General features: G+C 50.0%; 1 protein-coding gene across 1 annotated transcript in view; it reads left to right on the top strand.

Annotated features, from left to right (window-relative positions):
• haus1 (HAUS augmin-like complex, subunit 1) overlaps positions 1 to 10,684 on the top strand; it is a 57,304-nt gene extending 46,620 nt beyond the window's left edge. The window contains exon 9 of the mRNA XM_072497486.1: positions 9,576 to 10,684. Within this exon, the coding sequence (XP_072353587.1) occupies positions 9,576 to 9,653 (78 nt within the window). The 3' untranslated portion in view covers positions 9,654 to 10,684. The remainder of the gene's footprint in view (positions 1 to 9,575) is intronic.
• Positions 10,685 to 15,399: the final 4,715 nt, after the last annotated feature.

The following is a 15,399-nucleotide window of genomic DNA, read 5'->3' as shown; positions in this document are numbered from 1 at the left end:
AAGAACTCATTACGGACAGTCATCATGGCTTTGTGAGTGGAAAATCATGGGTTGGATTCTACGTTTCACCGGCTAAGTGCCAGCTTGAATGGAGAATGTTTGATGGTAAGAGAGGAGGAGTTATGTAGTTTGAGAGAAATATTGCCAGAAAAGGTGGTAATATGTGGAATTCAGACTGAGAAGAGTAGTGTTCTATTATATAAGGTGATGTTGGAGAGTCCAGTGAAGAGTGGTGAAATGGTAATAGGAGTAATAGAGAAACTATCTTGTATGTTGATTATTTAGTAATTTATTGAGCTTTTGGAAGTCCATTTTCACAATATCAACAGCATTACTCTCATTAGCCTTCCTTAATTATTCCATCAAAGAACTCAATCAAGTTAGTGAAACTTGTTTGGCCTTTAACACTGTGCGCTTTTTCATTTATTAACGCATATTTTCCCAATGGAATTCAATGTAGGGAGATATAAGGTCATTCCACTTTGGACTTGAGAACTCATCAAGGTATTTTGTGAATGGCAAGAAATTAAGAATGACTTAAGAGACTGAGCAGAGAGGGTGGCACGGTAGCACAGTGGTTAACACTGTTGCTTCACAGCACTAGGGAGAATGTGCAGACTCTGCACTGACGGGTCACTGTCTGTGCAGTGTCTGCACATTCTCCCCATGTCTGTGTGGGTATCCTACAGGTTCTCCGTTTCCTCCCACAAATCCTGAAAGATGTGCTTGTTAGGTGAATTGTATATTCTGAATTCTCCGTCAGTGTACCTGAACAGGTGCTGTAGTGTGGTGACTAGGGACTTTTCACAGTAACTTCATTGCAGTGTTAATGTAAGCCTACTTGTGGCACTAATAAAGATTAGTATTTGTACAAAAATCACCAAAAACAAATTTAGTGGACATGGACAGAAAATAATTAAAAAGGCTGATCGAACATTGGCCTTTGTCTCAAGCGGCCTGGAATTCAAAGTGGTGGAAATTATGTTACAGCTGTAGAGAACCTTGGTGAGACGCCATCTGGACAACTACATTCACTTCTAAACAGCCTGCAAAGGGATGCAATGCAGATGCACCAGAATGATTAGAGCTGCAAGGGATACATTATGAGGATTAGTTTTAATAGGTTGCCTTGTATTTCCTTTCATACACATCATTAAGGGGTGACCTAATTGAGATGTTAAGAATTATTAAAGGGATTGATAGGGTAAAGAAAGAAACTATTTTCTCTGGTTGGGGGGGGGGTCGGTGAGTTAGAAGAAGCAGACATAACTTCAAAATTAGCTAGGCTGTTCAGGCAGAATATCAAATCATTTCTTCACGCAAAGGGTAGGGGAAAATTGAATTTTTTTCCTTGCTGAGAACATGTCAATTGAAAACTTCAAAACTGATATTGATAGATTTTTGTTTGGCAAGGTTATCGAAGGGTTATGGAACTTAAAGTAGGTAGATTGGAGTTGAGGTGCAGAAAGACAAATGTGGGTACTTTCTGATTGGCAATTACTGCCCTATCACTCAATTATCAAACTGATAAGACAGTGTTGTCGGCAAAGCTGTTGAGCTTTACTTGCCCAGCAGGAACCTGAGTTGGGTTTAGCCAGGGCCATTCAGCTCCAGACCTCATTTCGGACTTGGTCCAAACGAGACCTGAACTCAGGAGGTGAGATAAGAATGGATTGCCCTTGACATCAAAGCAGCATTTGACTGAGTGCGGTATCAAGGTGCTCTAGTAAATGTAAAGTCAATGGGGGCCCATCAGGGAAATTTCTCCACTGGTTGGAGTCATACCTAGCAGAAAGGAAGATGGTTGTAAGACCATAAGGCATAGGAGCAGAATTAAGCCACTCGGCCCATCGAGTCTGATCTGCCATTCAATCATGGCTGATATTTTTCTCATCCCCATTCTCCTGCCTTTTCCCCATAACCACTGATTAATCAAGAACCTATCTATTTCTATCTTAAAGACACTCAGTGATTTGGCCTCCTCAGCCTTCTGCAGCAAAGAGTTCCACAGATTCACCACCCTCTGGATGGAGAAATTCCTCCTCATCTCTGTTTTAAAGGATTGTCTCTTTAGTCTGAGATTGTGCCCTCTGGTTCTAGTTTTTCCTGCAAGTGGAAACATCCTCTCCACGTCCACTCTATCCAGGCCTTGCAGTATCCTGTAAGTTTCAATAAGATCCCCCCCCTTTTTGGACACTAAGGGCAATTTAGCCTAGCCAATCCACCTAACCTGATCTTTGGACTGTGGGAGGAAACCCGAGCACCCGGAGAAAACCCACGCAGACATGGGGAGAACATGCAGATTCCGCACAGACAGTGATCCAAGCTGGAAATCAAATCTGGGACCCTGGAGCTATGAAGCAACAGTGCTAACCACTGTGCTACCGTGCTTGTTGGAGACTAACCGTCTCAGCACCAGGTCACAGACAACAATGTATAGCACTCATTTAACTCCTTTAACGTAATATAATGTCCCAAGGCACTTCACAGATGCAGTTATAAAACAAAACATGACGAATTTCCAGGGGTTGGCCATGACCAGCTAGGTCGCGTTCACGGCAGCTCCCGCTGAGATCGGTATTTCGGGCCGCTAAACGGGACGGCGGCGGCACTTGGAGGCTGAGACGGGTGTGGGAACGGATGCTGGAGAGGTTCCCCCCAGGTGCTGCATGGAGAGAACCAGGAGTGGGGCCAGCAGACGCGCAAACGCGGGGAAGAGGCAGAGAAGATCCGGAAGACCAAATAGCAGCCAGAGTAGATCGGGAGGTGTGGGCCCAGTGGGCCAAAGAACAAGAATTCCTTAAAAACTGCTTTATGGAGCTTAAAACGGAGATGTTGGCCTCCATGGAGAAGATTGTGGTGGCGCAGGAGAAGGAGATCAAGGAGGTGAGGAGGAAGGTGGCGGAGAATGAGGACTAGACCCTGGGCCTGGCGGTGAAGGTGCAGGCGCACGAGGCGCTACATAAGAGATGGCAAGAGAGGCCTGATGACCTTGAGTACAGGTCTCGGAGCCATAATCTGCGGATCCTGGGCCTTCCCGAAGGAGCGAAGGGGGCGGACGAGAACACGTACATGGCCACAATGCTGGGGACGCTGATGGGCCGCGGGGACCTTCCCGCGGCCCTTGGAGCTGGATGGGGCGCACAGGGACCTCGCCAGAAAGCCGAGGGTGAACGAGCCACCAAGGGTGATGGTGATACGGTTTCATCGTTTGGCAGCCGGAGCGAGTCCTGAGGTGGGCGAAGAAAGAGCGGAGCAGTAAGTGGGAGAACGGCGAGATCTGCATTTACCAGGACTTGGGAGCTGAGTTGGCGAGGAGGCTTGCGGGATTCAACCGGGCTAAGGCAGTCCTCCACAGCAAAGGGGTGAAGTTTGGAATCCTTCATCCGGCGAGACTCTGGGTAACATACCAGGACAGGCATCATTACTTTGATATGTCGGATGAGGAGTGGTCGTTCATCAGGCACGAGAAGCTGGACCAGAACTAAGGGACAGTTGTACGGGGGTGAACTGTGCGGGTGGGGGTGGACCGGGGGTAAGATGGCGGGTAAAGCATAAGATTATTTGCTTGTCTGCTCCAGTTTGGTTGGTGGTTTTGTTGTTTGTTTTTGTTTTCCAGGGCTTTGGTTTTAGGGGGCGGGAAACGCCCGGGACGGGTTGTCTGGCGCACTGGAAGGTCCCGGTTGGCGCTTGCCCCTCTACCCTGCGGGGAGGGGGGGGGGGGGGGGAGGGGGGGTTGGGTGGCCCGAAGGAAGCAACACTTTTAGGGTCGGCATATAGAGGCAGGAGTGGCCGGGGTCAGCATGGGTGAGTTGACTCACGGAAGCACAGTGGGGGGAAATCAGAGCTATGCGGATGCTTCGGGGGGGGGGGGTAGGCTGCTTGGCTGACTGAAGGGGAGCCAGGTGAGAGGAATGGATGGAGAGTCAGGCTGGGGGGCCACCGAGGGGCGGGCTGGAAACGGGAGGCGGGGGGCACGTGGCTGGCGGAAAAAGGGAGATGGCTAGTCGACAGGATGGGAGGGTGGCCAACCCCCCGATCAGGCTGATCACGTGGAACGTGAGGGGCCTGAATGGGCCGGTCACGAGGTCCCGCGTGTTCACACATTTAAAGGGGTTGAAGGCGGATGTGGCCATGTTGCAAGAGACGCACTTAAAGCTCGCGGACCAAACGAGGCTCAGGAAAACTTGGGTGGGACAGGTGTTTCACTCTGGGTTAGACTCAAAGACCAGAGGGGTGGCAATTTTGGTTAGTAAACAAGTGGCATTTGAGGCGGAGAGCACCATGGCGGACAAGGGGGGCAGGTATATAATGGTGAGTGGCAAGCTGCAAGGGGCCCGGGTGGTGTTAGTGAATGTATATGCCCCGAACTGGGACGATGCGGACTTCATGAGGCACGTGTTGGGTAGGATCCCGGAATTGGAGTCAAGTAACCTGATTATGGGAGGTGACTTTAATATTGTCTTGGATCCGATCTTGGACCGTTCCAAGTCCAGGTCGGGAAAGAGGCCTGCGGCGGCCAGGGCCCTGTGGGAGTTCATGGGCCAGATGGGGGGGTGTGGACTCGTGGAGGTTTGCGCGGCCAAGTGCGAAGGAGTTCTTCTTTTTCTCCCACGTCCATAAAGTCTATTCGCGGATAGACTTCTCTGTGTTGAGTGGGGCGCTGATCCCGAGGGTGGAGGGGGTTGAATACTCGGCCATTGCAGTCTCGGACCATGCCCCGCACTGGGTGGACCTGCGACTGGGGGTGGAGCGGGGTCAGCGTCCTCTCTGGAGACTTGATGTGGGGCTGCTGGCGGATTATCATAGAATTTACAGTGCAGAAGGAGGCCATTCGGCCCATTGAGTCTGCACCGGCTCTTGGAAAGAGCATCCTACCCAAGGTCAACACCTCCACCCTATCCCCATAACCCAGCAACCCCACCCAACACTAAGGGCAATTTATCATGGCCAATCCACCTAACCTGCACATCTTTGGACTGTGGGAGGAAACCGGAGCACCCGGAGGAAACCCACGCACACACGGGGAGGATGTGCGGACTCCGCACAGACAGTGACCCAAGCCGGAATCGAACCTGGGACCCTGGAGCTGTGAAGCAATTGTGCTATCCACAATGCTAACGTGCTGCCCCACCCCATGAAGAGGTGTGTCGGCGGATAAGGAGGAGCATTAAGGACTATGTAGGAGCGAATGACACAGGGGAGATAACGGTGGCAGTGGTGTGGGAGGCTTTGAAGGCGGTCGTTAGGGGAGATTTAATCTCCACCAGGTCCCACAGAGAGAAGGAGAGGGTGGAGAGGGAGAGGCTGGTGGGAGAGATACTCGGGACACAGGAGATACGCGGAGGCCCCAGAGGGGGGGCTGCTGAACCAATGCCAGAAACTGCAGGCGGAGTTTGACTTGCTGACCACTGGGAAGGCGGAGGTGCAGTTAAGGAAAGTGAAAGGGGCAGTCTACGAGTATGGGGAGAAGGCGAGTAGGATGCTGGCACACCAGCTACACAAGAGGAAGGTTGCTAGAGAGATTGGGGGAGTGCGAGATAAGGAAGACAACATGGTGTTGAGCCCAGAGAGGGTCATTGAGGTCTTCAGGGAGTTCTACGTGAAGTTGTATGAGTCGGAACCCCCTGGGGAGGGGGAATGGATGAGGCAGTTTATGGACCGGTTGAGGTTCCCGAGGGTGGAAGTGGAGTGGGTGGAGGGATTGGGGGCCCCAATTGAGTTGGAGGAAGTAGTCGGGGCTAGCAAGCATGCAGTCGGGCAAGGCCCCGGGTCCGGACGGCTTCCCTGTAGAATTTTATAAGAAGTTCTCGGAGCTACTGAGCCCGCTCCTGTTAAGAACCTTCAATGAGGCAAAGGAGAGGGGGACCCTCCCTCCGACGATGTCGCAGGCATTGATTTCGCTTATCTTGAAGAAGTAGAAGGATCCGCTTCAGTGTGGGTCCTACAGGCCGATATCGCTCCTGAATGTAGACGCCAAACTATTCTGGCCAACAGAATAGAGGACTGTGACCCGGGAGTGATTGGGGAGGACCAGACGGGTTTCGTTAAGGGCAGGCGGCTGAACACTAATGTGAGGAGGCTCCTGAATATTATCATGATGTCCTTGGAGGGGGGGATGCGGAAGTGGTGGCTGCAATGGATGCGGAGAAGGCCTTTGACAGGGTGGAGTGGGAGTATCTGTGGGAGGCGTTAGGCAGGTTTGGATTCAGTGAGGAATTCATAGGGTGGGTCAAGCTGCTGTATCAGGCCCTTGTAGCGAGTGTGTCCACAAACCAGCTGAGGTCGGAGTATTTCAGGCTGCACCGGGGGACGAGGCAGGGGTGTCCCCTGTCCCCGTTGCTGTTTGCCCTGGCAATTGAGCCGTTGGCCATTGCGCTCAGGACTTCAAGGGATTGGAGGAGGCTGGTGTGCGGGGGGGAGGAACACCGGGTCTCCCTCTACGCGGATGACCTGTTGTTGTACAATTCGGACCCGCTAGAGGGGATGGGGGAGGTCATGCGGATCCTGAGGGACTTTGAGAGTTTCTCGGGGTATAAATTGAACGTGGGGAAGACTGAGGGAGCTCCTGCTCAAGATAGTGGAGAGGAGCTTTCGGTACTCGGGGATACAAGTGGTCAGGAACTGGGATGCACTGCACAGGCTCACCGTAACCCGGCTCGTGGAGCAGATGGAGGGAGAGTTTAAAAGGTGGGATATGCTCCCGCATTCCCTGGCGGGACGGGTGCAGACTGTGAAGTTGACGGTTCTCCCCAGGTTTCTCTTCGTCTTTCAGTGCCTCCCCATTTTCAAGTCCTTTTTTAAGCAGGTGAATAGGATTGTTAGGGGATTTGTGGGGGTGAATAAAACACCGCGAGTTAAAAGGGCATTCTTGGAGCGTAGTCGGGGGGGGGGGGGGACTGGCTCTGCCGAACTTCTGTAGCTATTGTGCGACCAATGTGGCCATGATTAGGAAGTGGATGATGGAGATGGGGGCGGCTGGAGGCGGCGTCATGCAAAGGCAGCAGCCTAGGGGCACCAGTCACGGCTCCGCTGCCGTTCTCACCAGCGCAATACACCACAAGTCCGGTGGTGACGGCGGCACTGAGGATTTGGGGGCAGTGGAGGAGACACCGGCAGGAGGGGGCCTCTGTGTGGACCCCGATACGGAATAACCATAGATTTGCTCCAGGTAGGATGGATGGGGGGTTTCAAGGCTGGTATAGGGCAGGCATTAGGAGGATGGGGGGCCTGTTTATAGACGGGACCTTCCCCAGCATGCAGGCACTGGAGGAGAAGTTCGGCCTGCCCCCGGGGAATGCGTTCAGGTACCTCCAGGTTCGGGACTTTCTTAGAAAACAGGTGGGGACATTTCCGCTGCTGCCCCCACGTAGGATCCAGGACAGGGTGATGTCTGGCATCTGGGTGGGGGGGGGGGGGGGGGAGGTGTCGGGCATATGTCCGGCGAACCATGCCCATATGTTTTGGGCATGCCTGGCGCTTAAAGAATTCTGGCAGGGGTTTGCGAGGGTGATGTCTAGGATTTTGGACATTTGGGTGAAGGCGAGTCCAACAGTAGCGATATTTGGGGTGTCGGAGGATCCGGGTGTGCAGGAAGCGAAAGAGGCCGAGGTACTGGCCTTTGCCTCCCTGGTAGTCCGGAGACGGATCTTGTTAATGTGGAGGGACTCGAAACCCCCGTGTGTGGAGACCTGGGTTAGCGATATGGTGGGGTTCCTCAGCCTGGAGCGAATAAAGTTCGCCTTGAGGGTCCTTGATGAGGTTCTCCCGGTGGTGGCAACCTTTCCTTGACTTTCTAGGGGAGCAGTGTCAGCAGCAGCATCCGCGGGGGGGGGGGGGGGGGGGAGAAGAACTGTTGATATAATGTAAGTTTTGTATGAAGACAACACCCACCTTGTTCTGTTTAATAATTCTTGTTTATTTTGATTTTTTATTATTGTTTGTACTTCTATCTTTGTTATGTAAAACTGTTGGTTGGAAAAGCTTTAATAAAACATTCATTTTTAAAAAAAACATGACACAGTCATATAGGAGATGATAATCACAGGTGATCAAACACTTTGTGAGGAGTATGATTTTGTACTGTGACTTTAAAGGAGAGAAGTGAGGCGGAGTGCTCAAGAGGTTTAGAACGGGATTTACAGAGCTGGGGGCTGAGGCAACAGAAGACTACGCCAGTGTTTGAGGCCAAAATTAGATTAGTGGAAATAGATCAAAGGATTGTAGGACTGAAGGAGATGACTGGGATAGGAAGGCAAGGTTATGGAAGGATGTTTTTTAAAAAAAAATAGCATGTCCATGTGCAACAACATATAATAATAATGTTTATTAATGTCACAAGTAGACTTACATTAACACTACAATGAAGTTACTGTGAAAATCCCCTAGTCGCCACACTCCGGCGCCTGTTCGGGTACACTGAGGAAGAATTCGGAATGTCCAATTCACATAACAAGCACGTCTTCCGGGACTTGTGGGAGGAAACCAGAGCTAGACAATATTCAGACTTGTGCTAATAAGTGGCAGGTAACATTCAGGCACTGGTCAACTCCAACAATATAGAATTGAATTGAAACCATCTTCCTATGGAGTTCAATGGCATTACCATAGCAGAATTTCTCATCATTAACAACTAGGGGGCTACCATTGACCAGAAACTGAACAGGATCAGTCAAATAGTGTAGCTACAAGAGCAGGTCAGAGACTGGGAATTTGGAGACGGGTACCTACCACCTGACTTGCCAAAGCCTATCCACAATCTAAAAGGCACAAGTCAGGTGAGATGGAATACTCTCCATTTGCCTGGATGAGTACAGCTCCAACACGCTAGAAGCTCAACACCATCTAGGACAAAGTTATGCTGGAATGGCACCCATCCACCACATAAAATGTCCCATTCCCTGCCATAGCAACTTACAGTGGCATCAGTGTATACCATCCATGAGATGCACTCCAGCAGCTCGCCAAGCCTCCTTCGACAGCATCTTTCAAACCGGTGGCCTCTGCCATTTAGAAGGACAAGCAGCAGATGCACAAGAACACCACCACCTGCAAGATCCCCTCCGAACCAAATATAATCCTGTCTTGAAAATATATCACCTTTCCTCCACGTTGCTGGGTCAAAATCCTGGAATTCTCCCTAACAGCACCATGGGTGTACCTACACCACATGGACTGCAGTGTTTCAAGATGACGGCAATTAGGGATTGGCAATAAGTGCTGGCCTGGCCAGTGACACCCATGTTGCATGAAAGAATTAAAGCAAAGAATTCTCTTGCTACCATTGGGACTCTGCCGTGTGCACTAGTAGCAGCTGACAGGAAAGCTTTGTGATTATTGACACCACTGACCATAACCTTTCCTCTCTACACCACATACTATCTCTAATTGGAGGGACTCTGCTGTTATCTAGTCATTGACAATTCATAAATGTGGCTCAAGGACTTGTCTACTTTTGTTTAATTGAGCAGTTCCTGCTAAAATTTATTCTTCTGTGATAAAGAAACTGCAGGGGCTCTGTAAAAAGACATGAAGAACGCTTATCTTTTGAAAAATAAAATTGATTTATCTTCCAGAACAAAGTTGATCGCCTTCTTTCTGAGAAAATGGATGATCTGAGGTGTGGGTCACCTGAAGTGAATCTACTCGACTGAACTGAAAACTGACAGTGGATCATATTTCTTTCCGAACGTGAAGCATCTAATAGCACATACTGTTTATGTGCCTGTACTAGCAGTCTATATCAATGAAGTTTATATATTTTTAAAGTTTGAAATGTTAACAAAAGGTTAACAAGCTTGGATCAGGGATGCTCATATGAAATAGAACTAAAATAATCCTTTTGTGAGCAAATGGTATTTGTGGATGACATTTAACTGTGCCAAAACTTCATTAATAGTTCATCAACTGTTGATGCTGCTGAAAAAAATGTCCCCCTGTTTGTAGCTACTGCTCTACCAGCTTACGGTGTCAGGGGCTTCCATATCGATTATTCCCTGTTATCTCAATAATTCTGTTAAATTTCAATGGCTGGTGAAGTCTGTAAGGTTTCACGCTGTGATGATATGGTCTTGGATTTAAAGTTGTGCCAACAGTTGATATTTCTGATGCAGGTGCACTTCTCTTCTCCCACTTTCCTTCTTATTTCCATCTCAATTGTATCCTCCTTTCCATCTAGTTTAAAAGATTGACTGTGGTCCCCATGATCTTATGAATTAGTGCTGGCATGTTATTTTATGATGGTCAGAGATCGTCATAATCAAACTTGATTTTATATTCACACACCCTTTTCAACAGTAGACTGTCTACTAAACAGAAATAGTATTTTTTTGCCCTTAGTTTTCTCAGGAAAGAGGCTAACTACAGAGCTTCCACTATTAGCCATGTTCAGAAAGAAATTTGTTTGAGCTTGGTATATTTTTATCCCAATCCTTTGCTGCATTGTGTAGTTACTTATGGAGCTGTTAGAGAATTTATCCTCCCTTTCACGTTTGTATGTGTGGAAACATTGCCTTGTCTCGGTCTGAATACTGGTATGAATGAGCTGTTTTAGATTTGTTGTATCTCTACCATCTCTATTCTTTTCAGTGACAGACCATGAGAGATTGTGTGGCAGAGGACTGGTGCATGCAGCATTGTACAAAAGTAAATAAATGTGACTGCAATAAGTAACTATTTTACAGCAGACCTTGAGTATTTCATGTTTTGAAGCTGTACTTTTACAGTAGGATGTATGCATACAAGAATGAGAAAATATCATTCAATCCGTTGAACTTGAGCTCTACTATTCTGCTGGAGAAAATGCTCCTAATATTTGGGTAGTCATCAACCCTACTTCTAACATGACGACATTATAACCTACCTAATCTTTTACGCATTATTGAGGTCTTTTTTTGGCACTAGATTGTTCATGTTGGGATAAGAACTAATATTATTGATGCAAATGGAAAATATTGTGGATACTGGAAATCTGGCAATACTCAGCAGGCCTGGCAGCATCTGTGGAGAGAGAAATTGAGTGATGAAAGGTGATCGACCTGAAGCATGAATTCTGTATCGCGTTCCACTGGTGCTACTTGATTTGCTGAATATTGCTAGCATTTTCTGTTTTTATTGTCAAGGGACATTGCTGCAATTTGTGATTTTTTTTTTTTTTTAAAGCTTGATCACACAAATCTGCCAAACAAGTAAGAACCCCCTTTCTTTCTCAACATGGCATGTGAAAATATTTGAAGCTGTCAATTTGCGTCATTACGCTATGGCAAAGAATGCCGTGATTTAAAATTTTTCCTTCCCAACCAGTGTTTCACTCTAACTTCCAACAGTAATATGAATCCAAAAGTGTCAACAGCAATTAGCTGTCTTGGTCCGCTGAGTCACTACTTGAACCAACTGAACTGACTGAGCCACAGAGACCAATAAGTGTTCCAGTTTTCATCCCTGTGTTGTGTTAGTTTTGCCAGGTCATGTTCTACATTTGGTCTTGAGCAGATTAGGTGGGAGAAAATGCGATTTGAAATTCGGGGTGGCATAGTGGTTAGCACTGCTGCCTCACAGCTCCAGGGTCCCGGGTTCAATTTCGGCCTCGAGTGACTGGTGTTTGCCCTTTCTCCCCGTGTCTGCATGGGTTTTTCCGGGTGCACCGGTTTCCTCCCACAGTCCAAAGATGTGCAGATTAGGTGGATTGGCCACCAAAAAATAGAAGAAAGGATACAAACTTAGGTACAAAGCAAAAAAAGAGTTGCTCCTGTTAGGGGCACTGCCCGAACATCACAAAGATCAACGGAAACTTAAAAACATCAAATAAGAGTGTAATTAAAGGGGTCAATAAAGCACCCCAACCCCTGTGGTCCCCACTGGGCACGGAAGGCCTCGATGGTGCCTGTGGACACCGCATGCTCCCTTTCTATGGACACTTGGCCGCAAATGTAGCCCCCTGGAAGGCAGACAGTCCGGCTGGACAAACCCCTCGGTCGCCCGCTGCCTGGACCTTTGAATGGCGCGTTCGCCAGGCCCAGGAGCAGGTTCACAAGGAGGTCCACCGCCTTCCCTGCCCCTCTTCGCACTGGGTGCCCGAAGATCAGGAGCGTGGGACTGAAGTACAAAAAACAAATGGTACAAACACTAAACTTTGCGCTGGAGAGACCAGATACCCTCGCCTCTGTACCAACAAAAGGGAAAGGAAGGGGGGTGGTGGGGAGGGAGGGGATCGGGTGTTGGTGGAGGGGGGCCCAATATGGTACTGCCTGAACTATCTACAGAGGCAGAAAAACAAAAGAACCTTCAATTATGATCTGCCCGATTCCAGGAGTCCCCAGAGGGGTTGAAGGGCGACAGTGTTGGGCACGAGTGAGCCCTGCACCCCACTGCAGAGAGCCTCGTGCACCCTCCGCTCCCAACACTGGGCGGCTCACAGCCTTTGGACAGTCGCCATCCGGGCCAGGATCCTCCACCACACTGAGTGCGGTGGGCGACACGAGCCCATCAACCAACTCCGGAGCTGCCTTGATCCTGCCACCGGGGTCATCGATAAGTGGGATCTCCTCGGGCTCCTCCCGGGAACCCAGGCCAGCGGGAGGCGGTGGTGCAGATCAGTGCTCTGCCCCTGCCACCTGGTCACCGGAAGGCCCTGGAAACAACTCCGGCAACAGCTTTGGGATGGTGGCAGAGGTGCCTGAAGACAGCGGTTGGGACAGAGGGTCTCCAAAACCATAACCCGCTAAGAACCCAAGAAGCAGGGGGTCATCGCTGAACCCTCTCCTGAGAAATTGAACAAGTCCGGGGTACTAAATTGTACTGGGTGGAACGGGTCCCGTCCGACCCCGTAGCACCCTTCTTGGGGGACAGTGGGTGCTGCCGGGATTTCCTCACTTTCCCCCTGCCTCTTTTCTTTCGGGGACTGGGCGTCACATCTATGGGAATGAACCTGGACTGACGCCATTTGCGGGGGAGAGGGTCACACACCGGGGAGACTATCTCTGGAGGTCCCTCCAGGCTGACTCCCCATCGCTCAATGCTTCTCCAGAATTTGTGGCTGGGACAGAGCACCCTCTGGTTCAAAGCCTGTGCAGAAATGTCGCCAGGCCTGGCATCCGATGGCGAAATGTCACCGGGCTGAGGGTGTTACTGGGTGATGGTGGGGCGAGGCATTATGGCTGCACCAGAGTCATTAGCCAGGGGTACTGGGTCAGTCAGGGTCAGAAGGATCTGAACCCGGCCGCTGGCGAATCGCCCTGTTGGTCATCTTCTCAGCCTTCCGGCCACGCGGTCGCTCCCTCACCTCCACGCCAGCAGCCAAGATGTCAGTGGCGCCGATATAGCTTCCCCCAATGGGGGTCAGTTGCAAGGCCAGTGGAAGGAGGGAGTGGCGGCTGTGGACCAGAAGACGCGGTAGGTTTCATCCCCAAAGGGGATTGCAAAGGCCCCTTCCAGGACCTCCTGTCAGGCAAGCAAAGACCTGGCGCCGGAAGGAGAAAATATGCTTGAGGGTGGGGTCTTTGAGGCCGAGCGGGAGCGGTACCACCCTGGACCGTACCTCCCCCAGTTGATGGAGGTGGGTAAGCAGGAGCTCCTGGGAATAAAAGACAGGACATTAGAGAGAATAACTCGGCAGTGACCTCCAGCACGTCTACTGCCAGGTAGATCCCGCCCACCGTGAGCCCTTTTTCCAGGATGAGGTGGACCGCCCGCTTGGCTCTCAAAAAGAAGACAGCCTTGCCATAAACCTTTTGAGGCTGCAACTATGGCCGATGGGCAGACAAATTTGGCCATAGCAGACACAGACCTCGACTAACATGGTGGGGTGGGCGAAGCACTTCACCCCAGGTGTTTGGGTCATGAGGTGAAATTGTGACGTAGCCCCGGAAGCAGTGGGAAGGGTGGAGGCCACCACACCCACATAGGTGGCCCCACCACCGGCGTAGGCGGCGTTGCTGCCATTTTGGTCAGTGGTGACAATAGGGGAGAAGGGGAAAAGAAAGAGTAACTGGAGGGGGGGGGGAAAGACACAGGAAGATGTGGCACAGGGGGACGGACCGCGGCGTGCCCCCAAGTAGAAGGGAGGAAAGCGGACGGAGGAACAAGATGATAAGGCACAAAAGGACAGGCCGGTGTCGAGGAAAGTCTACCAGGCTGGTCCCCCAAAAAATCTTCAATCCAGCAGCAGGTGGGTGGGGGACAGGGTTATCAGCCCAGCAAAACAGTCCACAGATATTATCCCGTCTCAGCGTAATCGGCAGATGGTCCAGATGCACCAACCTGTCCTCTTCGTCCCCTTCAAAGTGTTGCAGCAGCCTCCGGTTTGCTGGGAGGCCTCAGGCCCTAGGGCTCTACAGATGATGCAGTCATCAAAATGGGCAGCAAACAAACCTGGCCCTTCCTCCTCTGCTTCTGCTGCAAGCTGTGGAAATGCAGGGAGACAGGCAGGCAGAGTATAAATCCAGTCCCAGGCTGGAGCTCTATCCAAGTCAGGCCAAACCTTCACCTGTGCAGACTTCTTTCCCTCTCTTGCAGCTCCCTGAGCTCTCTACCACTGAGCTTCAAATAAAGCTGGCAGCAGCAAACTGAGCGACAGAGCAGCTGCCTCTCTCCACAACAGCAACAACCTCACAACTCCAAAGTCTGCACTAGGAGTGCTGGCTTTGGAGTGGCCACTCTTTTGAGGTCCACCAACAAAACAAAGGAAAGGAAACAAACTTGAGGGACAAAGCAAAAAGGGGCCGCTCCTACCCGAACATAACAAAGATCAACGGAAACTTAAAGACATCAAATAAGAGTGCAATTAAAGAGGTCAATAAAGCACCCTAACTCCTGCGGTGCCCACCGGGCACAGAAGGGCTTTGGAGTGACTATGCTAAATTGCCCCTTTGTGTCCAAAAGGTTAGGTTGGGTTACTGGGATAGGGTGGAGACGTGGGCTTAAGTAGGGTGCTCTTTCCAAGAGCTGGTGCAGACTTGATGGGCCGAATGGCCTCCTTCTGCACTAAATTCTATGAAAGTAAACCTGTGGTTGTCCTAGAGTTGGGATTGGTTATATCCTCTGGCAAATTGGCTATTGATGATCATTGTAAAAGCTGCATGTGATGCATGCCCGATTTGCCTGAAGCACCACATAGTTCTCTGCCTCAGGAACTGCAACAAGACGACAATATCTACAGGCTAGGAAGAAAGAAGAGGAGAAAATTGTGAGGACCTTTAGAAATGCTAATTCAATGCCAATCGGACACTAAGCACCAGTGGGTTAACCTCTGAACAGTCTGAATGCTTGCAATGAGGTAATCTGGCATTTACTGAACATTAGTGCTTATTCTCAGTTTGTAAAATACTAAAGCAAGCAGATAAGATCCTATTTTAAAATTGATCCTAATTCCAAAGAAGGAAGATTTGATTTAGTGACTAAGTC

This window comes from Scyliorhinus torazame, chromosome 3 (assembly GCF_047496885.1).
Source record: "Scyliorhinus torazame isolate Kashiwa2021f chromosome 3, sScyTor2.1, whole genome shotgun sequence".
Classification (NCBI taxonomy): domain Eukaryota; kingdom Metazoa; phylum Chordata; class Chondrichthyes; order Carcharhiniformes; family Scyliorhinidae; genus Scyliorhinus; species Scyliorhinus torazame.
This window is presented reverse-complemented; position numbering and strand designations above follow the sequence as displayed.